The sequence below is a fragment of the Myotis nattereri genome (assembly GCF_964212035.1).
Source record: "Myotis nattereri genome assembly, chromosome: 3".
Taxonomy (NCBI): Eukaryota; Metazoa; Chordata; class Mammalia; order Chiroptera; family Vespertilionidae; genus Myotis; species Myotis nattereri.
Genome location: NC_138077.1, coordinates 146,818,743 through 146,843,626, shown reverse-complemented (window position 1 = coordinate 146,843,626; position 24,884 = coordinate 146,818,743). Strand labels below are relative to the sequence as shown.

The following is a 24,884-nucleotide window of genomic DNA, read 5'->3' as shown; positions in this document are numbered from 1 at the left end:
ACTGCTTAAGAAATTGTAACTAAGAGTAAAGAGAGGCAGGACAAGAGATTATTGTTTTTCATTATAAATCCCTTTTGTAATAACTGATTTTTTTAACCATGTGCATAAATTACTTTGATGAAAAATTTACCATATATATATATATATATATATATATATACATACTTAAGAAAGAAGAGTTCATGTGGAAGTTTCTAGAATTACAAAATGTTTAATTTTATTTCTTCATCTTGCCTATCTTTTTAAAAATAAACATGTAGCCTGGCTGCAGTGGCTTAGTGGTTGAGCGTCATCGACCCATGAACCAGGAGGTCACACTTCGATTCTTGGTCTGGGCACATGCCGGGGTTGCAGGCTAGATCCTTAGTAGGGGGTGTACAAGAGGCAGCTGATCAATGATTCTCTCTCATCATTGATGTTTCTATCTCTCTCTCCCTCTCACTTCCCCTTTGAAATAAAAAATATATAAATATTTTAAAAATAAACGTGTAAGGCCAAATTCTCAATTCAAATATTACTTTTTATGTATAACTGAGAAAATGTATTTTGAATTTAATGTAACAGATGACAGAAATGTGGTATGTTTTTATGAAAAGTATGGAAAACCAAATACTAAGGCCTATGTGTTGAATCTGAATTTATTTCTTACTTTATCCTCACTGGTTTTTCATTATTATAATTATTACTCTTAAAATTATTAATACTTACTGTAAACAATTTTAATGTTTGACCATGGCAATGGTACTTCCATTAACAATCTTGTTATTGCAAGTTCAAACACTACAGTTTTCCCAGAACCAGTTGGAGCACAAATCACAAAATTCCTATCTGTGTAAAGAAGCTAAAATATAAAATTTGATCAATCATGGGATATATAGAATCTTTCACTCCCATTCTCAATTTATTAGAAACTATGCCATAGGAAGACTCTAAGGAATAATAATAGCTCAAATATTTTCATCTTTAAATTTATTAAAATTGTTACCACCCTCATAAAATAACTATTAAAAATTTACCATTTTGTTTTATTTGTCAAAGCAATATGCCAGACCTAGAAGAAAATAATTTCTTTAGCTTCCAGAGGAAGTTTCATAAATCTAATAAATACAAACCAACCCTCCTATAAAAATCACATGCATTCATTTAACAAACATTTTTTGAGCTCCTTTAATGTCACTGAGTGTGGCACTGGGGTCATAAAGATGAATGTGATCTAGTCCCTGCCCTTAGAGGGCAAACAATCTAGTAAGAACAAGCAGATAAGTAAATAATTAGAATAAAATACTTACATCATCAAAGGCTTTGGACTGTATATAGTTGAAGTATGGGAATTCTTTGAAAATACTTCTAAATTTTGCCGCTTAGAATAACATTAAGGAAATATTTGGGAATTTTAAAAATTGGTTACTTTTCATTTAAAAATTAAGTTGAATTAATATTGACTGACAATATTTAATGATGAGCCATTAATACTTGCTATTTTGACATCATAAGAAAGGAATTAACATATATAGAGGAAGGGACCAAGATGGCAACAAAGTATGCTCCTGAATTTCCCCCTCCCACAGATTCACCAAATACACACCTATAAGCAATAAGTATGATTGCACCTACACACAGAACATTTCCCTCTGAGAGAGATCCTGAAATTTCAAGTTGAGTGATTCCTATACATTGGACGAATGAGAAAACATGAATTGAAATAGAAAGGAAAGGCTGAGACAACTCTTACCACAAATCCTACCCCTAGCACAGCACCATACAAGTGGGAAAGAACCCCCAACTCCCACCTTTTCCCTTAAGAGCAAGGGGTTTAAAACATACATCTAGTGACCAATTTTTAAGACTCCCACCTGAAGGACAGGCCCCGAAACACCCATCGCTGTGAGCCAATAGAGCTTGCATTCACCAGTTCCACAGGACCATAGCAAAGAAGTACTTTTTAAATGGGCACAGGAACACTGTCCCCTCCCCCACACACAGGTACACATCCAAGCTCAATACAGAAGGGACAAGCTCATCTTCAGTTTCTCCCTGGAAGGAATATAATTGCATACTTTCTCAGCTGCTGCCTGAGGTTCTAGCTTCTAATCATAACACAAATACATTGTTATTTAAACAATTGTGTTTTTATGAAGACATACAAAAACTGCTGGATTGTGATGTGTTCCTGTTAAAAGTTAAATAAGAGCATATTACTTCTCTGCTCAAATTCCCCCCTTTCTTTCAAACTGTATGGCTACAAAACCCTACAAAATCTTGCCTCCTCACCTCCACCTTTGTGTTTCTGACCTCATGTCCTGCTTGACTAATCTCTACATATATTGAATTCTTTTCTGGTCTTCAAAAACATTAGCCAGTCTATTGTCCAGACTGTTCTTTCTTTCATATTTCCTTGGCTGTTTCACTTCCTTCTATTGCTTACATCTCACCTTCTCAGAAAGACCTACCCTAATTACTATATCTATCCTATATAATAAAAGCCTAATATGCTAAGTGTCCGGTTGACTGGTCGGCAGTTCAACCAATCAAAGTGTAATATGCTAATGATATGCTAAGACCTCTCAACTACTTGCTATGATGTGCACTGACCACCAGGGAGCAGACGCTCTGATCGGTAGGTTAGTTTGCTGCTGGGGTCCAGCTGATCGGGACTGAGCGAGACAGGCGGACACACCCTAGAGCCCTCCCATGGTCCCTTCCTGGCTGGCTAACCTCCTGCATCCCTCCCCAGCCCTGATCGTGCACCAGTGGGGTCCCTCAGCCTGGTCTGTGCCCTCTCGCAATCCGAGACCCCTCTGGGGATGTCAGAGAGCTAGTTTCGGCCCAACAGTAGAACGGCCAGTCACTATGACATGCACTGACCACCAGGGGGCAGATGCTCAATGCAGGAGCTGCCCCCTGCTAGTCAGTGCACTCCCACAAGGGGAACACTGCTCAGCCAGAAGCCGGGCTCACAGCTGGTGAGCACAGCGGTGGTGGCGGGAGCCTCTCCAACCTCCATAGCAGCTCTAAGCATGTCTGACTGATGACTTAGGCCTGCTCTCCCAGAGGGGAGAAGGCCTAAGCCGTCAGTCAGACATCCCCCGAGGGCTCCCAGACTTCAAGAGAGCACAGGCCAGGCTGAGGGACCACCTCCCCCCCCGCCAAGTGTATGAATTTTGTGCACTGGGCCTCTAGTTTAAGTAATATAAATCCATATATGAGATCACTTATTTGTTCTTATATCTCTTATACTTTTATACCTTTTGAACTAAAAGGTCTAATAAGTCCAGGAATAAAAAATGCAAAGAAGAAAAGTTTAAAAGTGAAAATTTATTCATGAGCATAAAAATAAAAAAATGTTCCAAAAATAATTGATATTTACCTATCTTAGAAAATAAAATGTGTATAAATGAACAGATAAAAAATTTAATTTTGTTATTCTAGTCCATGCTATCATTTACTTATCTAAATACATAAAAGTTCCTTTGATTCATGTTACTTAAATCAATTATTTTTATATAATATCATTTACATATATTGTTTTGTTACAGAGTAAAGGCAATAATTTTTAAATGATATCATATTCTTTACATTCATGTCTTCATTCCTTCAATGAACTTACCATATTCAGAACTAATTAGATTTATGCTAAGTTCTTCAGATTTACTCCCCGGCCCTGATCATGCACCGGTGCGGTCCCTCGGCCTGGTCTGTACCCTCTCACAATCCAGGACCCCTTGGGGAATGTTGGAGAGATGGTTTTGGCCTGATCCCACAGGGGGAGCACCGCTCAGCCAGAAGCCAGGCTCATGGCTGGTGAGTGCAGCGGTGGTGGCAGGAGTCTCTCCTGCCTCCGTGGCAGTGCTAAGGATGTCTGACTGCTGGCCATCAGTTGGACATCCCCCTAGGGCTCCCAGAATGCGAGAGGGTGCAGGCCCAGCTGAGAGACCCCCAGAGTGCACGAATTTCATGCACCAGTCCTCTAGTCTATACATATACATATACATATACATATACATATACATATACATATACATATACATATATAAAAGCCTAAGCGACTGGTCAACCACTCAACTGGTCGACAAGTAGCTATGACACACACTGACCACCAGGGGGCAGATGCTCAATGCAGGAGCTGCCCTCTGATGGTCAGTGTGCTCCCACAGTGGGAGCGCCGCTCAGCTGACCAACGGCACCAGACACCAGGCTCATGGCTGGCAAGTGCAGCTGTGGCAGTATGAGCCTCTCCCTCGGACACTCCCCCTGCAGGACCCTCCCCCATCCAGACTGGGACCAGGATGGGGACTGGCATTGGGACTGACTGGGCATGAGTCTGCAGCTGCTTCTTGATCATGGGTGTGCCGGTATCACCCAGGACGGGCGCATGAAGACGGCAGCGGAGTGGCAGAGAGCCTACCAAGCAGTGGCAGAGGCTGGAGCAGGGAGGCTGGGGTGAGCGGGAGTGGCACACCTGGCCCAGGCTTGGGCTCCTCCCTGGCTGCCTGCCACTTTGGATACTACTACATCCCTTGGGGGATGTAGGACTGCCAGTTTCAGCCAATCCCCACAGGCCAGGCTGAGGGGCTCCACTGGTGCACGAATCTGTGCACTGGGCTTCTAGTATAATTATAATCCTGAATCCCTGATCCCAGCATTCCCAAGTTAATCATCTTTACTCTCCTCCACTTTTTCCTTTCTCCCTATTACTCATCACCTTCTAAAATACTATATGACTTATTTATACACTTACAATTGTTCAAATCTATCCTCTCTCCAAAGAAAGTTAAGTCCTTAAGGACAATGATTCATTGTTGGTTTTCTTAACTGACATATTCCAAATACCTGAACAGTGCCTGGCACATAGTAAGCAGCCAATTAATATCGATTTGCATTTATTAGGTCAAGCAAATAATTTACAAATTTTCATTTTACTTTCAGTTTTGCAGAGTGTCAGAATATTTGTGCCAAAACAAAATGTAATTTTGAATTTGTTAATCCATCAGCTTTTGAAGGAATCTCATTTTTCCTCAAAAGATGTCTCTTCCTATAAAATATTTATTTGTAACAAGCCCACATGTGGGCCATCATGCTGGTTTTTCTCTCATTAGGTAGTTCCACTATCACAAAAATGAATCTCTAATTCCAAGTAGATATAGAATCAGTTTTCTATTCATGGGAAAACTCAGCTACTAACATTGTTTATCATCATTATCAACACTTGGTATCAAATTTTTCCTTTCATTCAACAAACTCTCAGCAGTGCCACTGCCATTATATGTTATTACATGTAGGAAAATGTCTGCAGAACTGAAAATGACAAGATTACTGTGGCAACATCAATCTGACCAAACTTCTATTGTTCTGAGGATTCAAATACAGTAAAATATTGGAAAAGAAGCAGAACATAAGTTGTATTACCAAACTCTAAAATTATCATCAATAGTATTCAGTATTCAACTTTATTTTTTAAAGTATGTTTTTGCTATTGATTTCAGAGAGAAGGGAGAGCTAGAGATAGAAACATTAATGATGAGAAAGAATCATCAATTGTCTGCCTCCTGCATGCCCTCTCCCCTCTGCCCAACTGGGGATTGACCCTACAACCTGGGGCGTATGCCCTGACTGGGAATTGAACTGTAACCTCCTGGTTCATGGGTCCACACTCAACCACTGAGCCACACCAGCTGGACTCAACTGTAATTTAAATACTATACTGCCGAAACCGGTTTGGCTCAGTGGATAGAGCATCGGCCTGCGGACTGAAAGGTCCCAGGTTCGATTCCGGTCAAGGGCATGTACCTGGGTTGCGGGCATATTCCCAGTGGGGGATGTGCGGGAGGCAGCTGATCGATGTTTCTCTCTCATCGATGTTTCTAACTATCTCTCTCCCTTCCTCTCTGTAAAAAATCAATAAAATATATTTAAAAATAAATAAGTAAATAAATAAATACTATAGATCTGGTGTACCTATAGTATTTGGTCAGTGCGCATCTAGCGATTGGTCAAGCGGTCGTTCTGGTTGCTCCAGTCATTAGGTCATATTATCTCTTAGGCTTTTATATATATAGATATGCTTGGAAACAATAAAGTGTAGCAACTCAGAGAGCTTGACAGCAAAAGAACTTTTTGAACAATACAATGGACACGATAGTAGCTAGTAGTCTTAATCAACAGAGACCTAAACAATAGAATCACTTCAGCTATCCTATATAATAAAAGAGAAACATGGTAATTAGCCATACCTCCGCTACCCTTCCCATTGACTAATCAGGGTGATATGCAAATTAACTGTGAGCCAAGATGGTGGCCAGCAGCCAGGCAGCTTGAAGCGAACATGAGGCTTGCTTGCTTCAGTGACGGAGGACTCCAACGTTCCCCGCCTGCCACTGCCGGCCTCTGAGCTTGCAGTTTGAAACATTCTTACAAATATAGAAGCTAAACAGAACCCCAGAAACCTGCTTTCAGCCAGCCGGGATCTCAGAAGTTGAAACAGTGTTTCGATTATAGAACCCAAACAAACCAGATACCTGCTTTCAGCAGCCGATGCCTAAGAGCTGGAGCCAAGCCTCAGAGCTAAAGCTGGCCCATAATAAAAAAGAAAAAAAAAAGAAAAAAGGGAGCGGTTGGGAGCTTCAGTCACCCGCCAGCCTGAAAACAGCCCTCAGACCCTCAACCAGACTGGCCAGGCACCCCAGTGGGGACCCCCACCCTGAAGGGTGTGTGACCAGCAGCAAACAGCCATCATCCCCTCATCCAGGCTGGCCAGGCACCCCAGTGGGGACCCCAACCCTGATCCAGGACACCCTTCAGGGCAAACAAGCCAGCACCCACCCGTGCACCAGGCCTCTATCCTATACAGTAAAAGGGTAATATGCCTCCCAGCACCAGGATCAGCGGAGCTGCAAGGCCTCCCGGCACCGGGATCAGCATGACAGGTGGCAGCGCCCAACCCCCTGATGGCCTGCGGCTCTGTGTGTGACAGGGGGCAGGGCCACAACCTCCCTATCCGCCCTGCTCTGTTCATTACAGGGGAAGGCACCCCAACCCCCTGATCAGCCCTGCTCTGTACCTGATAGGAGGGAGCTCCCCAACCCCCTGATCGCCCTGTGGCTGTGTGTGACAGGGTGCGGCACCCCAACCCCCTGATCGGCCCTGCTCTGTGTGTGACAGGGTGCGGCACTCCAACTCCCCCCGCCCCCCACGGGCCCTGCTCTTTGTGTGACGGGGTAGAGCCATAACCTCCTCATTGGCCCTGCCCTGAGTGTGACAGTGGCAGCGGCCCAACCCCCTGATTGGCCCTGCTCTGTGGGTGATAGAGGGTGGAGCCCCAACCACCCCCCACAGGCCCTGCTCTGTGTGTGATGGTGTAGAGCCATAACTTCCCCATCGGCCCTGCCCTGAGTGTGACAGAGTGCGGCGCCCAACCCCCTAATTGGCCCTGCTCTGTGTGTGACTGGAGGCGGTGCCCCAAATCCCCTAACGGCCCTACTCTGTGAGTGACAGGGGGGAGTTCCTCAACCCCCTGATGGGCCCTGCTCTGTGGTTGACAGGGGGCAGCACCCCAATCCCCGGATTGGCCCTGCTCTGTGCGAGACAGGGGGTGGCGCCGCAACCTCCCCATCGACCCTGCCTTAAGTGTTAGAGGGGGCGGTGACCCAACCCCCCAATCGGCCCTACCCTGAGCATGACTGAGGGTGGCATCGCAACCTCCCGATCCGCCCTGCTCTGTGCATGACAGGGGCAGCGCCCCAACTCCCCAATCAGCCCTGCTCTGAGCCCGACCAGGGACTGTACCTAGGGATTGGGCCTGCCCTCTGCCACCCGGGAGCAGGCCTAAGCCAGCAGGTCGTTATCTCCTGAGGGGTCCCAGACTGCAAGAGGGCACAGGCCAGGCTGAGGGACCCTCCTCCCCCCGAGTGCACAAATTTTTGTGTACCAGGCCTCTAGTACTATCTAATAAAAGAGTAATATGCAAATTAACCATCACTCCAACACAAAGATGGTGGCACCCAGTCCTCTCAGCCCTGCTGGAGTCCTCCAGTCCCAGAGGCAGCCGCTGAGAGCAGGGCCTGCTTGGCCATCGCCATGGTGACCCAGGAGCATCCAAGTGGGCCCCGCAGACAGCAGAGAACCACAGGGAACAGGCCTAAGCAATCAGTAGGACATCCCCTGAGGGCTCCCAGATTGGAGAGGGTGCAGGTTGGGCTGAGGGACAACCCCTGCATGAATTTCATGCACCAGGCCTCTAGTACTAATATAACATGAAAAAGAAGAAGAAAAAGAATACTGTATTTATTAGAAAAAATAAGGGCAAGAAAACAATTAAATGTCAAAATTTTAACACTGACTATTAATATTAAATTAGTTCTCCCCCCAAAAAAATCTCTAAAATTCTCCAAAAGTTATTGTCATATTATGGCAAGTTCCAGTAAGGGATAGGAAGAATTTTCCATCACACAGACAATAAAACCAACTTCAAGTGTTTAATGCTAACCTATTTTCCTATGTTCCCACCCTATTTAGATCACCTTAGAGAAGGAAGCACAACAGGAATGAGACCACACACTGAACAGAAGCACTAAAAGCTGGCTATGTCTGAAGTTATTACATCATCATATGTAACCCTCTTATTGTTCCCTCCTCCATTCTTTTTTTTTATTTTATTAATTTTTTTAATAAAATACATAAAAAAAAATACAGGGAGGAAGGGAGAGAGATAGAGAGCTAGAAACACCGATGAGAGAAACATCGATCAGCTGCCTCCTGCACACCCCCTACTGGGGATGTGCCCGCAACCAAGGCACATGCCCTTGACCGGAATCGAACCTGGGACCTTTCAGTCCGCAGGCCGATGCTCTATTCACTGAGCCAAACCGGTTATGTCATTCCCTCCTCCATTCTAACACAGTTCAGTTATCTGCATTGGACGAAACTTTTCACAAGGGATTAGGCAAGTATTTTATTTTTTAATTTTGGTTAATCCTCACCAGAGGGTATTTTTTTCTACTGATTTTTAGAGAATGGAAGGGATAGGGAGAGACAGAGAGAGAGAAACATCACTGTGAGAGAGACATATGGACTGGTTGCCTCCCGTATGCGCCCTGACAGAGTAGGGATGGAGCCTATAACCAAGGTATGCTCTTGACAGGAATCAAACTGAGAACCTTCAGTCCATGGGCCTATGCTCTATCCACTGAGCAAAACTGGGTAGGGCCAGGCAAGTATTTTCTAACCACAATTGAGAATTATCTCAATGTTCAGAGTACCCAGAATTAGAATCACTCTCCCCTAGATTTCTCTAGCTCAACTGCCCAATAGCTGGAATTTACTTTCTTTCTTTTTTTTTTTTTTAATTAGTTAAGGTATTACAAATGTGTCCTCATCCCCCACATTAACCCCCAACCTCCCCCTCACCCCCCCGCCCCGCCCCGCACACTCATGCTCCCATTCCCCTGTTGTCCATGTCCATTGGTTTGGCTTATATACATGTATACAAGTCCTTCGGTTGATCTCTTCCCCTTACCCCCGCCCTCCCCTACTTTCCTTCTGGGGATTGATAGCCTGATTGCTGTTTCTCAGTCTTTGGGTCTGTCCCTTTTCATCAGTCTATGTTGTTCTCTATAATCCACAAATGAGTGAGATCATGTGGTATTTACCTTTCTCTGACTGGCTTATTTCACTTAGCATAATGCTCTCCAGTTCCACCCATGCTGTTGCAAAAGGCAAGAGTTCCTTTTTTTTTTACCGCAGCATAGTATTCCATTGTGTATATGTACCAGTTTTCTAATCCATTCATCTGCTGATGGGCACTTAGGCTGTTTCTAAATCTTAGCTATGGTGAATTGTGCTGCTATGAACATAGGGGTGCATATATCCTTTCTGATTGGCGTTTCTGGTTTCTTGGAATATATTCCTAGTAGTGGGATCACTGGGTCAAATGGGAGTTCCATTTTTAGTTTTTTGAGGAAGCTCCATACTGTTTTCCACAGTGGCTGCACCAGTCTGCATTCCCACCAGCAGTGCAAAAGGGTTCCTTTTTCTCCACATCCTCTCCAACACTTGTTGTTTGTTGATTTGTTGATGATAGCCATTCTGACAGGTGTGAGATGATAACGCATTGTCGTTTTGATTTGCATGTCTCGTATAATTAGTGACTTTGAGCATGTTTTCATATGTCTTTCGGCCTTCTGTATGTCCTCTTTCGAAAAGTGTCTATCTAGGTCCTTTGCCCATTTTTTTATTGGATTGTTTATCTTCCTTTTGTTAAGTTTCATGAGATCCCTGAAAATGTTGGAAATTAAACTCTTATCGGTGGTATCATTGGCAAATATGTTCTCCCATGCAGTGGGTCTTCTTGTTGTTTTGTTGATGGTTTCCTTTGCTGTGCAAAAGCTTTTTATTTTGATGTAGTCCCATTTGTTTATTTTCTCTTTAGTTTCCATTGCCCTAGGAGCATTATCAGAAAAGAAATTCCTTCGGCATATGTTTGCGATTTCGCTGCCTGTGGATTCCTCTAGTATTTTTATGGTTTCCCGTCTTACGTTTAAGTCTTTTATCCATTTTGAGCTTATTTTTGTGTATGGTGTGAGTTGGTGGTTTAGTTTCATCTTTTTGCATGTATCTGTCCAATTTTCTCAACACCATTTATTGAAGAGACTGTCTTGACTCCATTGTATGCTCTTGCCTCCTTTGTCGAATATTAATTGGGCATAGTGGTTTGGGTCGATTTCTGGGTTCTCTATTCTATTCCATTGATCTATATGTCTGTTCTTGTGCCAGTACCAAGCTGTTTTAAGAACAGTGGCTTTGTAATACAGTTTGATATCTGGTACTGAGATCCCACCTACTTTGTTCTTTCTCAGGATTGCTGCAGCTATTCGGGGTCTTTTTTTATTCCAGATGAATTTTTGGAGAGTTCGTTCTAGATTTGTGAAATATGCCATTGGTAATTTAATGGGGATTGCATTGAATCTATAAATTGCTTTGGGTAGTATGGACATTTTGATGATGTTGATTCTACCAATCCATGAACACGGTATATTCTTCCATCTGTTTATGTCTTCCTCTACCTCTTTTTTCAGTGTCCTGTAGTTTTTGGCATATAAGTCTTTTACCTCCTTAGTTAAGTTTATTCCTAGGTAGCTTAATTTTTTTGGTGCAATGGTAAATGGGATTGCTTCTGTAGTATCACTTTCTGTAAGTTCACTATTGGTGTAAAGAAATGCCATGGATTTCTTAGCATTAATTTTGTATCCTGCTACATTGTCGAATTCATTTATTAAGTCTAATAATTTTTTGATGGAGTCTTTAGGGTTCTGTATGTACAGGATCATGTCATCTGCAAATAAGGACAGTTTTACTTCTACTTTTCCAATCTGGATGCCTTTTATTTCTTCTTCTTGTCTGATCGCAACAGCTAGTACTTCCAGTACTATGTTGAACAGGAGTGGTGAGAGGGGGTTTCCCTGTCTTGTTCCTGTTTTTAGGGGGAATGGTTTTAGTTTTTGCCCATTGAGTATGATGTTGGCTGTGGGTTTGTCATATATGGCTTTTATTATGTTGAGGTATGATCCCTCAATTCCTATCTTGCTGAGAGTTTTTATCAAGAAAGGGTGTTGGATTTTGTCAAATGCTTTCTCTGCATCAATTGATACGACTATGTGGTTTTTTTCTTTCAATTTGTTTATGTGATGTATCACATTTATTGATTTGCGGATATTGTACCATCCTTGCATCCCTGGGATAAATCCTACTTGGTCATGGTGTATGATCTTTTTGATCATGGGGAATCCCATGCACTGGGTTTAATAATCAAATGCACGGATCTAAGGGGAACTGTAACAAGAGCCTGATGCTCTGTGTAAATTCGCAAGCCTCCACCTTCCAGGTCTGCGCACAGTCTCCGCGCGCCCACTCGCCCCTGGCACCAAGCAGTCGGGGCACTGGCAAAGTCCAAGGCTGCTTTTTTACATCCAGTCCAGCTATGGGCTTATTTTTAGCATTCCCTTCCGCCAGCAGCCCTGTGGGGCCCCTTCCCCACTCGTGGGTCACACTGGTCCCAACGGCCGCGGACTCTGTGGGGCACAGATTTCGCCCTGCGCGCGCACGAGCTCGGTCCTCTCTCCAACCTGAACTGCAAACTGCACCTTTAGGGGAAGTCTAACCTTTCCGTGAGAAGAAGCAGTGCTCGACTGAGTTCACGCAGTCACGCTGCTTGAGATCCTCTGTTTCCAGGTTAGAAGATGATCTCTGGAGGCCGGCAACAGCTACTCAAGATGGCACAGTCTCCGCTGCTGAGCTGGCGCACTGAGAGAGGTTTCAGCCGCAGTCTCCAACCGTCCTTTTTTTTTCTGGGAGTTCTCGGTCTTTCCCAGCTTCAGACAGTCTCTCAGCTGAAAATCCTCTGCCTATTCAGGCTGTATGTTACCCATTTCAGCTGCTCACCCTTATCTGCTCCAGGACAAGGCACAGGACACGTCCGTTTATACCTCTGCCATTTTCTCCTTCAATCTGGAATTTACTTTCTGTTTTGACAATTAGATCATAACTTTTTGTGGATTTTAAGTGCCTTTCCCCAGCTTTTGAGTCACTAATTCTGTACTCCTAAAGCACAATTTTGATGATATATAGCTTAACTTGCTCAAAAATTCTGCATGGTTTCTCCTCATTGCTTAATAAATTTATTAAAAATAAAAACAAAAACTTTTGACCTTGGTATTCATGGCAGTAAATTTTCTGATCCTAAGATACTTATCCAACATTATTTCCTACTACTGACTTAATCATAACTTTCATTTCAGCCAAACTGGAATGCTTGTTCTTTCCAAACACATTCCACACTTTTACCCTCACCCATCCTTGCTCGTGGATACACTTTTGCAAGAACATCTTTGTTACTTAATCGGCCTTTCAAGTATAGGGTGTCCCCCCTGCCCCCCAAAAATGTATACATACTTTAACAGCTGATAACTCAATTTTGAAAATGAAATGTATTTTAATAAACACTGCCTTTATATTTATTCAAAGTATGTATACATTTACTCAAAGTATGTATATATTTGGAGATAGGAAGATAAATAAGGTCCTTGCCTTCATAGAGTCCATAGATCATAGGGAAGTAGTCATAAAAACAGCTAATAAATTATAATAAAATAGAGTAAGTACACTCTTATAGACATAACACAGGGTATCAAAGAAGCAAAAAAAAAAAAAAAAAAAAGATGTTATCTCCAGAACATACATATGCACTCTAAATATGTAAACCAGATTATAAGTGTAAACCATTAATTAGGTTCTTTCAAAAAATGCTAGATTTGTAAAAATGTGCCCAATCCACTGTATGCCCCATTCTCATTCATTTTTCTCCTTCCCATATTGATCCCAATATGTTTTCCTTCCTAAAATATAAGAAATTATATCAATTTGTAAGTAAATATGCTCAGAGTTCATCCAATAATACAAACTCATTTCTGTACTTATCTTGTCCCAGACTGGTAACAAGCAGTTTACAAACTGGCATCAGACTGCAAACCACACTTTGAATAGCACTATCACGCACACTGGGTCTCTTACATGACCCAAAATATTCACTTTTCCCTCTTTTTCTTTGTCAACCAAAATAAACAGAGACACAATGAAACACAGTGTTTAAAAATTATGATTTCAAATAAAAGCTACCGTACTAAAATAAGTTAAAGGATACGAATTTCTGTGACAGCCTTCAACGAATCTAAATCATTTCCTGTTACCCCTAAAATGAAAATCCTACATGTGTATATAGATATTTTTTAACCTTTCTCATAAAAACTGTTTCAATAAAATGTGCATAACCTTTTATTGACAGCACAGCTAAAAATACTATATCACAGTTTAGAATATAATGCAATATAATTAGAAAATGCAGCAATTGCACAAAGAGTGTTACCCTATTCAAATTTACTATATTTTTGTATTCTTCCCTATGCTAAGAAATATAGACTAGTTTGTACTTTTATAAACCAAGTGAAAAAGCAAGGAATTACCTTGAGCTTCATGAGGCTGGGATGCAACTGAAAAAGATGGTGCTTTCATTATGACTTCTCTGATTTCAGAAGCAGAAAAAGCATCACTTGCTGTAAACATGTTAACATCTGAATATTGAGGTTTCTGCTTACTATTGCTACATTTCCAGGGTTTCCCTTTGTTCATTTCTGTTTGGGCAATTTTCCCTGAGCCAACATGAGAATCCAAGTTTCCACTGTCACTAGAATAAGCACTCCCATGTATATTGTCAGATATTTTAAATAATCTGCAAAAAAACAAAAAAAGAAAAAAGAAAACATGTGTGCATGTGAAAAACTATCATAAAATTGGTTCCTTTAAAAATACCTGTAAATTATGGTTTATTTAAACAGAAAAATTAATCATTCTCCTAAAACATAATTTGTTAAGTTTACCTCTGAATTATGTATTTTCACTTTCCTAAAACTCAGATAAATCTATTTGTGGTAGCCAGTCTCTGAGATAGCCCCAATGATCCTTGTCTCCTGGTATTCACATCTTTCTGTAGTTTCCTATTTCAAATCAGGACTAGCTATGTGACTAGTAGAGTAGTACGGAATCCAAATTTATAAAAGCATAAAAAACAATAAATACTTGGGAATAAATTTAACAAAATAAGTATAAGACTCGTCCATAAAACATCATTGAAAAAATTTTAAAAATTTAAATAAATGGAAAGATATCCCATGTTGATAGATTGGAAGACTTACTGTTATTAAGATAGCAATACTACTCAAGTTGATCTTCAGATTCAATACAATACCTATCAAAATCCCAGCTGGCTTCTTTGCAGAAATTTATCCTAAAATTCATATGAAAATGCAAAGAACCAAGAATAGCCAAAAACAATCATGAAAAAAGGAATAAAGTTGGAGGACTCACCACTTACTAATTTAAAACCTTACTACAAAGCTACAGCAATTAAAACATGTGGGATATGCCAGTATGAGATATATCCTTATGTCAGGCATAAGTACAGAAATATTAATCAATGGTACAGAATTGAGAGTTCAGAAATAAACCTTTTTGTGGTATAATAGGAAATATAAATTTGGTCTTTTTTCCTAGCTCCTGGCACAGAGGAATTTCCTGTGTGGTAGAAGTGATAGAAGCATCTTTCACTATTTATAAGAAGGCCCTTTCAATCATATCTGAGTTTATGCTAATGAAGTGACTCTTCTAGGGCCCCTAGATGGTTTCAGGATGGGGATGATGCCAGAAAGACAAAATCTTGATTACAGGTTTGAAACTTTTAGCCCCACTGCTGACATTCAAGGAGGGGAAAGGGGCTGGAGACTGAGTTCGATCACCAATGGCCAATGATTTAATAATGAAACTGCCATGATTTGAAATACCCCTAAATAACAGGGGGTTCTGAGAGCTTCTGGATTGATGAACACATCTAGGTACTGAAAGGGTAACACACTTAGAAAGGGCATGGAGGCTGAGTGTGCCCTCCCTCTCCATACCTTGCATCTCTTTCATTTGGCTGTTCCTAAGTTGGATCCTTTATAATGAACTGATAAATGTAAGTAAAATGTTTTCCTGAATTCTGTGAATCATTCTAGCAAATTATCAAACATAATGTACAGTCATAGGAACTCCCAAATTTGTAGTCTGCAAGGCAGAATTGTGGGTAACCTGGCACCCTATTTGTGGCAGGGATCTGCAGGGGGGCAGTCTTGTAGGACTAAGCCATTAACCTGTGCAATCTGACACTGACTCTGGGAGTTAGTGTAAAAACTGAATTATTGGTTATCCATTCAAATCAGAGAATTCGCTGGTGTCAGAAAACCTCCATACCTTACATTCATAGTAAATTGATTGTCAATGAGGGTGCCATTACATTCAAAGGAGAAAAATTAGTGTGTATTTGTTTGTTTGTTTATTTGTTAGTTTTCAACAAATGGTGCTGGAACAACTGGACATCTACATGCAAAAAAAAAAAAATGAAGTTGGACTCTTACCTTGCACCATACTTTTAAAAAAATTAACTCAAAATGGATCAGAAACCTCAATGTAAGAGATAAAATGCTGAGAAGAAAAGTAGGAGTAATTCTTCGCAACCCTAGATTAGGCAATGGTTTCTTAGATATGACACCAAAAGCCCAAGCAATAACAACAAAAATTGGGTTTCATCAAAATTAAAACTTTTGTACTGCTAAAGACACCATAAAAAAAGTGAAAAACAACATTCACAATGGGAGAAAATATTTGCAAATCATATAGTTGATAAGGGACTTTTATCCAGAATATATAAAGAACTCTGAAAACACAATAAAAAGACAAATAACCCTGGCCAAGTGGCTCAGTTGGTTGGAGCGTCATCCCATACACCAAAAGGCTGTGGGTTCGATTTCTGATCAGGGCACATACCTAGGTTGCAGGTAGAGTATGTACAGAGGGCAAAAGATCGATGTTTCTCTCTCACACTGATGTTTCTCTCTCTCTCCCTCCCTCTCTTTTTACAAATCAATAACACACACACACACACATATCCTCAGGTGAGGATAAAAAGATAAATATATAAAAATAAAAAGACAAATAACCCAATTAAAAAACAGGCAAAGGATTTGGGTAGACATTGCCCCAAGAAGATACACCAAGAGCCAATAATCACATAAAAAGATGCCCAACATCATTAGTCATTAGGGAAATACAAATCAAAACCACAATGAGATACCACTTCTTCACACCCACTATAATAAAAAGACAGACAATAACAAGGGCTAGCAAGGATGTGGAGAAACTGAAACCCTCATATATTGGCTCAGTGGTTGCGTATCGACCCATGAACTAGGAGGTCATGGTTCGATTCCTGGCCAGGGTATATACTTGGGTTGCTGTCCTGATCCCCAGTAGGGGGCATGCAGAAGGCAGCCAATCAATAATTCTCTCTCATCACTGATGTTTCTATCTCTCTCTCCCTCTCTCTTCCTCTTTGAAATCAATAAAAACATCTTTGAAAATAAACCACACACACGTATATTAGTGGTTGCAGGGGCTGGGTCAGGGAGAAGAATGGGGAGTAACTGTTAATGAGTATAGATTTCCCCTGGGGGAAAAACAATGTATTAAAATTAGATAGTAGTGATGGTCCACAACTCTGAATATTCTAAAAACCATGAATTGTACACTTCAAGTTAATTAGATCTTAATAGAGCTGTTCCAAAATATTCATAGACACCAATCTCAACTGGGCCATTTACAGTGTCCAAAAATGCTACCATTATTCGAATTAGAGCTTTCCCATTCTCCATAATTTTTCCATCCTTCTCATACTTGTTCAATACCTCTACTTTTCCCCCTCAAACTCTACAGATGACCTCATCACTTATGTCATAGAGAAAACAAAAACTCCCAACTAGATCTCTTCTGAATCATAAATGCACATATCCTATCTGGACAATTTTTTAAGTACCTAAAATGAAATGTCCAAATCTGCACTCATCATCTTTCCCCAAACCTGTTCCTACTTGATAGTTTTCTATATCACGAAAGGGCACTACCATCCTTAATCATTCTGGCTCAAGCCAGAAACCTAGAAGTTCGGTCTCATGTCCAATAATTATTTAAGTCCTATGGGATTCTATCTTCTAAATAACTGTCAACTCTCTCATTCCTGCTACCACAATCCTAGGTCAGGTTACCATTCTCTTACCTAGACTGATAAAATAACCTTCTAAATGGCCCTTCTGAATGTATTCCAGCTCCCTTCTAATTCATCATACTGGGGCCAAAATGGACTTTAAATAAAAAGAGAAATCTAACTTTACTCCTCAGCTGAAAACCCAGGACCTAGAACAATGGTTCTCAAATTTTACTGTGTGTAACCATCATTTAGAAAATGAGTTGAAAATAATGGTTTGTTGGTGTCATCCCCATGTTCATATAGACTGTGATTCAGAAAGTCCAAGTTACGACCCAGGAATCCAAATTTTAATGAGCACTCTAGGTGATTCTGATGCAATAGATCCACGGGCCACAGTTTAAGAAACACTGCCTTAAGGAAAAGAATTAAATGTTACCCTGGCCTATAAGACTCTGAATGACTTGGCCCCTCTGTATCTAACCTCTCAGCTTTCTCTCTTTATAATAGGGGAGGGGAACCTTTCCTGCCAAGGGCCTTTTGGATATTTAAAACATCATTCGGCCCTGACCGGTTTGGCTCAGTGGATAGAGCATCGGCCTGCGGACTGAAGGGTCCCAGGTTCGATTCCGGTCAAGGGCATGTACCTGGGTTGCGGGCACATCCCCAGTAGGGGGCGTGCAGGAGGCAGCTGATGGATGTTTCTCATCGATGTTTCTAACTCTCTATCCCTCTCCCTTCCTCTCTGTAAAAAAATCAATAAAATATATTTTAAATAAATAAATAAATAAAACATCATTCGAGGGCCATACAAAATTATCAATTTAAAAACTAGCCTGCTCTATTTGGTCACACATTTAATTAACTCACCCCTAATGCCTTGGTCAGGCCAGACCAAATGATTTCCGGACCTTATAAGGCCTGCAGGCCAGATGTTCCCACCCCTGCAAACTAAGGAAATTTTTTAAGAATAGGCCAAGCTCTATGCCACCTTAGGTCTTTTGTACATACTATTCCTTCTGCATGGAACACTCTCCTTTATTTGCACTTAGTTTTATTCCTTTCCTCCTTAAAGTTAAACTTAAATACCATTTCTTCAGGAAAGCCTTCCCTGACAGTCCAGAGCAGATTAGGACCCATTCTATATGCTCTAACAGCAGTTCTCAAAGGATGGTGGAGACTATTTCAAGGAGTTCATAAAATCAAAACTATTTTCATAATACTACTAAGGCATTATTTGCCTTTTTCTCTCTTATTCTTGCTAGTTAACATGGAGTTTTCCAGGGGCTCCAAGTCATGTGATATTACAACAGACTGAAGCAAAATCATATATGAGAACCCAAGTATCTTTTATGAGTTAGAAATGTAAAACATTTGCAAAATCATAAAATAATATCACTCTTCTTCATGGAATTATTTTTTGTTTCAGAAAATAATTATTTTTAATAAAAATATACTGTTTAATTTAACAAATATGTTTATTATTTTTAAATGTATTAGTAAATAAATATTTTTCAAATTTTTGTTTTAATTTCTAATATGGTTAAACACTAATACTTAAATATTAAAAATAACCCAAATAAACAAAAGTTATTTGAAAATCCTCAATAATTTTTAAGTGTAAAGGAGTTCTAATAACAAAAAGTTTGAGAACCTCTAATTTAACCATATACTTCAGCAAAAATAACTGTCGTACTAATTTATTTAGTTATTTACTATCAGTCTTTTCCCCTATTAAGTTGTAAGTTCTCCTAAGACAAGAACCTATCACTAGAATCCCACAGTTAATGGAGTGTGTGGTACATAATAGACTCTATTGTTGTTGATGTTTTTCTCATTCAAATTCTACCATATTTCATACTTTTGGACATATACATACATATACTATTCAACTTTATCACTGAATATTATTTATTTCATTTAATTACCTTTTTCTGAAGGCTGATGTGCTCTCTCCTTTTTCTTCTGCAAAATTAACTAATTTTGTATCATCTTGAATATTTTTCTCAGGTGCTATGTCAGTGCCAATGTGATTTCTGAATTTCTGAGAACCATATGTCAGCTTGCCAGAAACATGCAATAAGCCATTGTTGCCTGTCCCTCCTAAATTTAGATCATCTTCTTCAGACTTATTAGAGAAAAAGGCAAACTGGAATTTTTGCATTGGTGAAATATAATTTGTGTTTTCATTAGTTTTCTTTAAATTTGATGTTAACATTGTTTGCCTCTTTTCCACACCTACAAAAATGGAATGTATTGATTATTACATGTTCTCCATGAAAATAAAATTTCAAAAGCATGATGAAAAATTTAATAAAAATTTTCAAAAGGGTTTACTAGGTAAATATGAAAGCAAAAAGAAGTATTAGTACAATAAGAAGATAATCAGATATATTATGTGAGGTTTTGAAATATAGGTGACTGTCACTTAACAGTATATCATATCACTGAAGGGCCCACAGAAATTAAGAATTCTTTAAATTAAATTTGAAATTTATACAAAATCTATAGAATATTATAAAATAGGTTTAATCCATGACCCATAGAAATAACCATATTTGTAGTATTTAAGTATTTTATCTACTTCAAATGATATAATTATAAAGATTCAAAACTTACATAAACAATTTACACACAGAAATATAATGACCAACCATATAAAATGTTACTATGATTCAGTAATAAAATACATGATACAATGCTTTTAAGTTTATAATGTTGCCTCTAAAAATTAAGATAAAGGAATACTTTCATTAGGGTTACAAAATTGTAGGTTTCTTTACAGAGACTTTACAAGCATCTTTGGGAGGTTTGGGAGGAGTTTGGAGGCTTTAGTAGGGTTTGAATTTATATATATGTACACACACACACACACATATACACACACACATACATACACACACACGCACACACAAATATATATGTCCACATATATATGCACTATGGTATATATATTGTATAGTCTGTATATTATTTGGTACATGCAATAGTACATATGTTTGCACTTATAAATATATATAAAATATAAATGCATGAACCTACCGCCCAATTTAAAAATGAAAATTTTGCCAACAATATTACATTAGATCACATATACTATTTGAGTGTGCTTGGTTTTTAGCTTTACAAAATGATAGTATCAAACTACATATGATCATCTGCCTCTTGTTGTTTTCACTCAATAAATCTGTTTCCTTAAACCAGAGGATCCTACTTTTAGTAAAGGGCAAGGTGAAAACTAAAGAGCAATGATAGTTTTAATGGTAAGAGGAAACAAAATTCACAGAACAACAGAATGCGTATATGTGATAGTATATTGTGTGCATGTGATATGTATATGTAAGTATAAGTATATATAGAGAAGGAAAATGTTTTAGATCAGCGGTTCTCAACCTGTGGGTCGCAACCCCTTTGGGGTCGAACGACCCTTTCACAGGGGTCACCTAAGACCATCGGAAAACACATATATAATTACATACTGTTCTTGTGATTAATCACTATGCTTTAATTGTGTTCAATTTGTAACAATGAAAATATATCCTGCATATCAGATATTTATATTACAATTCATAACAGTAGCAAAATGACAGTTATGAAGTAGCAATGAAAATAATTTTATGGTTGGGGGACACCACAACATGAGGAGCTGTATTAAAGGGTCGCGGCAATAGGAAGGTTGAGAACCACTATTTTAGATTTTTAGATTTGAATAAGAACACTGATCTGAATAAGAGAAGCCTCTAACTTTCATTTTATTCCATTAAAAATAAAAGGAATTAAAGTGTTACTAAATTGTTCTTACATTGACATGAGCTGCATGGGTTTGGCTTTATAACAGATAAGTGATAATTTACCTAACAGTTTATGACTTTCTATTTCTTCTTCCAATGCCTGAGTATCTGGAATTTCTGAAACCAATGGAGCAGGTGGGAGAAAATAATCCAATGATTTTCCACTACCTGGATAGCTATATAAAATACAAAAATGTAAATATACATGTTAATAGAACATAACATCAGAAACTATGTATTTATCAATAAACATTACTCTATCACAGACTCTTATACATCCTGTAAATTAACTGTCTGTAGTAACTTTGATTTATCCCTATATAGCAATGTTCTCAATATTTTTTTCCTTATGTCATAACATTAATGACATTGCTATGTGAGATATGCTACCTGAATAATGGCTATATCTCCATCTCCTTTTCTCCAATTCAATGCTTGTGACAGGAATCTTAAATATGTTCCAATATTTTTTAAAAAGTAGTAAATCATTCTGAAACTTTAGTACCTTAACTATTACAAGTGATAAATTACTTTTGACACACCTCATAACTAATCATGGGTCATCAGTGTAAATGACACAATTACTGATATTCTAGAGTATTCCTAAAGCATTATTACAAATTAATGTCCTAACCCAAATATTCTTGGTCCAGAACCATCAAAATACACAGAAAATCCAAGACAGTTGAAAGTAATAATCATTTTGTAAACCTACAGCAATTGACCAGATTATTGCAACCCGTTAGCATTGATAACTAACAATCTCCTTATCTTTCAGCTGTGATCCTATTAACAGATAATGCTTTAATGTTTTCTTTTAATGTATAAACAGTTTATGCACTGTGAGCCACTCTTATCAGTTAACCAGAGGCCCAGTGCATGAATTTGTGCATGGGTGGGGTCCCTCAGCCTGGCCAGCCCAGCGGGGCCAGCCAGGGGGAGGGACCACGGGAGGTTGGCCAGCCGGCCCTGCCCGTGATTTGGGCCCATCGGGGCCGGGCCAGGTACTGGAAGGTGTGCTGCAGGAGGTTGGCCAGCCCGGGCGGGGGTGGGGGGGGGGGGGTGAGTGACTGCGGGAGGTTGGCTGGCCACCAGCCACAGGAGGTTGGCTGTGGGAGCACAGTGACCACCAGCGGGAAGCTCCTGCATTGAGCGTCTGCCCCCTGGTGGTCAGTGCATGTCATTGTGACTAGTCATTCCAGTCATTCGTTCATAACCATTGTTTAGGCTTTTATATATATAGACTAGTTGTTCCAGTCATTTGGTCGTAACCATCGTTTAGGTTTTTATATATATAGACTAGTGGCCCGGTGCACGAAATTCATGCACGGGGGAGGGTATGTTTCCTCAGCCTGGCCTTCACCCTCTCCAATTTGGGACCCCTCGAAGGATGTCCTACTGCCAGTTTACAGGGATCGGGCCTAAACCGGCAGTCGGACATCCCTCTCGCAATCCAGGACTGCTGGCTCCTAACCACTCACCTGCCTGCCTGCCTGACTGATTGCCTCTAACCACTCTGCCTGCCGGTCTGCTTGCTCCCAACTGACCCCCCCCCCCCGCCCTGCTGCCGGCCTGCTTGCCCCCAAATGCCCCCCTGCCAGCCTGATCACCCCAAACTGCGCCCCCTGCTGGCCAGCTCGCTTCTACCTTCCCTCCCCACTGGCCTGCTCATCCCCAACTGTCCCCTTGCTGGCCTGCTCACTCCAAACGACCCCCCCCCCGTCCTGATCACCTCCAACTGACCCCCACTGATGGCCTGCTTGTCCCCAACTGGCCCCCCTGCTGGTCTGCTTACCCCCAATGGCCCTACCCCCCACCAGCCTGATCACCCACAACTGCCCTCCCCTCTTGGCCTCTAACCACCTCTACCTCGGCCCCGCCACCATGGCTTTGTCCAGAAGAACATCTGGAAGGTCTCCCAGTGTAATTAGCATATTACCCTTTTATTAGTATAGATGAATTATTTTATAGAATGGGCATTTTATTACAGATGGTTTCCCATGGCATTTTTTTCTAAAGAAGTAAAAATTACTTTAAAAAATGTTTCAGGAAGACTTTGAGAAATTTACAGTATCTGCTTTTCTTCCAAGAAAGTTGTCACTTTTATGCCAGAGTGAGAATTATTTGTATGCTTTGTATGTCAGCATTGGCCACTGTGACTGGGGGGCACTTAGCTGGACTTGAGAGTAATTATCTTGCTCACTGGCTGGGAGGGAGGGTGTGTGGCAGAGGAAATAAATACTCGGTTCTGGATTATTCATAGATTGCTGACTTTCTGGATTGATTGTGCAAGCCCCTCCTTTTATTGATGTCCACCTTCTATTGACAGACATCTACCCTGATAGAGAAATGAGATGAAACTCTCTCTTTTCATTGCATTTGCATTTGAATTCCTAAGGTGTGATAATTCCTCAAAAAAGCCTAAAGCAATATACTGTGCTATCATTCTTAAAGGCAGACTTACTTTTCAGCTTCATCTGGTTTTCCAAAAAACAAATTATCCAAAGAAAACAAGGAGTCATTTGATTTCGACATGTTAAAAACTGGATTCTGTCATAAATCTAAAAAATACAGAAAAAGAAGTTTATATTTTACTTACAAAAATGTAGAAAAATATTCCTAGCTACATAAACTATAATCATAAATTTCTCAGAAAAGCCACAGACTACCTTTCCCAGCTGCATCTCCTGCAACTTCCTCCAAAGCGCTTCAGTATTCAAATACATTATTCTCTGTTCTCCACTCTTTCATGCATTTCACACTGTGCCTCTCATCATACTGCACCAATGCTTAGAATGTGTTTTCTTTCATTCTCGACCTGGCATAGTGTAGGTCAAATGTCATTTATCCTTCAACAGCTTCTGTAAATTTGTCCACTTACCCAAAACAGAATTAATCACACCTTTAGGGCTTTTATAATACTTTGTTTATACCATTATTTTTAGTTAGGATAGTGCATTTTATTGTGAATGTGTATGTCTCTAACAATAATATTATGTACATATTCAGGGACTTGCTTCAAAATATAGGTGGAGAGGTAGAGCAGTATTAATGAAACAAGATTGGCAATTATTTGATAATTGCTAAAGCTATGTAATAGGTATGTGGAGTTCATTATAATGCTCTGTTCTGCCTATGTATGTATGTTTGAACTTTTCCAATATAAAAAAATTTACAAGTTTAACATATAGATTTAAGTTTACATTCATATTACATAACATATATAAATGTTTACATTGCTTTTTAAAATATAATTTTTACACTCAGAGATGTTATCTAAAGGCTAAAAACATTCAGCACTGGCTCCTGGGAATAGAATAAAAATATAGGGCACAAAGAAGCCTCAAATTTGATAGGAAATAGTAGAACCATTTCTACACACATATGTTGCTTCCTTTACATTGCCATTCTTACCCCTGCACGTGAACATTACATCCCATTTTTCTAAATTCTAAATATGATAGAAAATTCTATAT

At 39.9% G+C, this 24,884-nt stretch overlaps 1 protein-coding gene across 1 annotated transcript in view; it reads right to left on the bottom strand.

Annotated features, from left to right (window-relative positions):
• HFM1 (helicase for meiosis 1) overlaps positions 1-23,943 on the bottom strand; it is a gene marked incomplete at its 5' end in the record, with an annotated part of 104,844 nt that extends 80,901 nt beyond the window's left edge. Inside the window, 7 exons of the mRNA XM_081087768.1 lie at positions 709-841; positions 1,290-1,360; positions 13,691-13,738; positions 14,010-14,275; positions 19,546-19,855; positions 21,472-21,584; positions 23,873-23,943. Coding sequence (XP_080943894.1) covers positions 709-841; positions 1,290-1,360; positions 13,691-13,738; positions 14,010-14,275; positions 19,546-19,855; positions 21,472-21,584; positions 23,873-23,943 — 1,012 coding nt within the window. The remainder of the gene's footprint in view (positions 1-708; positions 842-1,289; positions 1,361-13,690; positions 13,739-14,009; positions 14,276-19,545; positions 19,856-21,471; positions 21,585-23,872) is intronic.
• Positions 23,944-24,884: the final 941 nt, after the last annotated feature.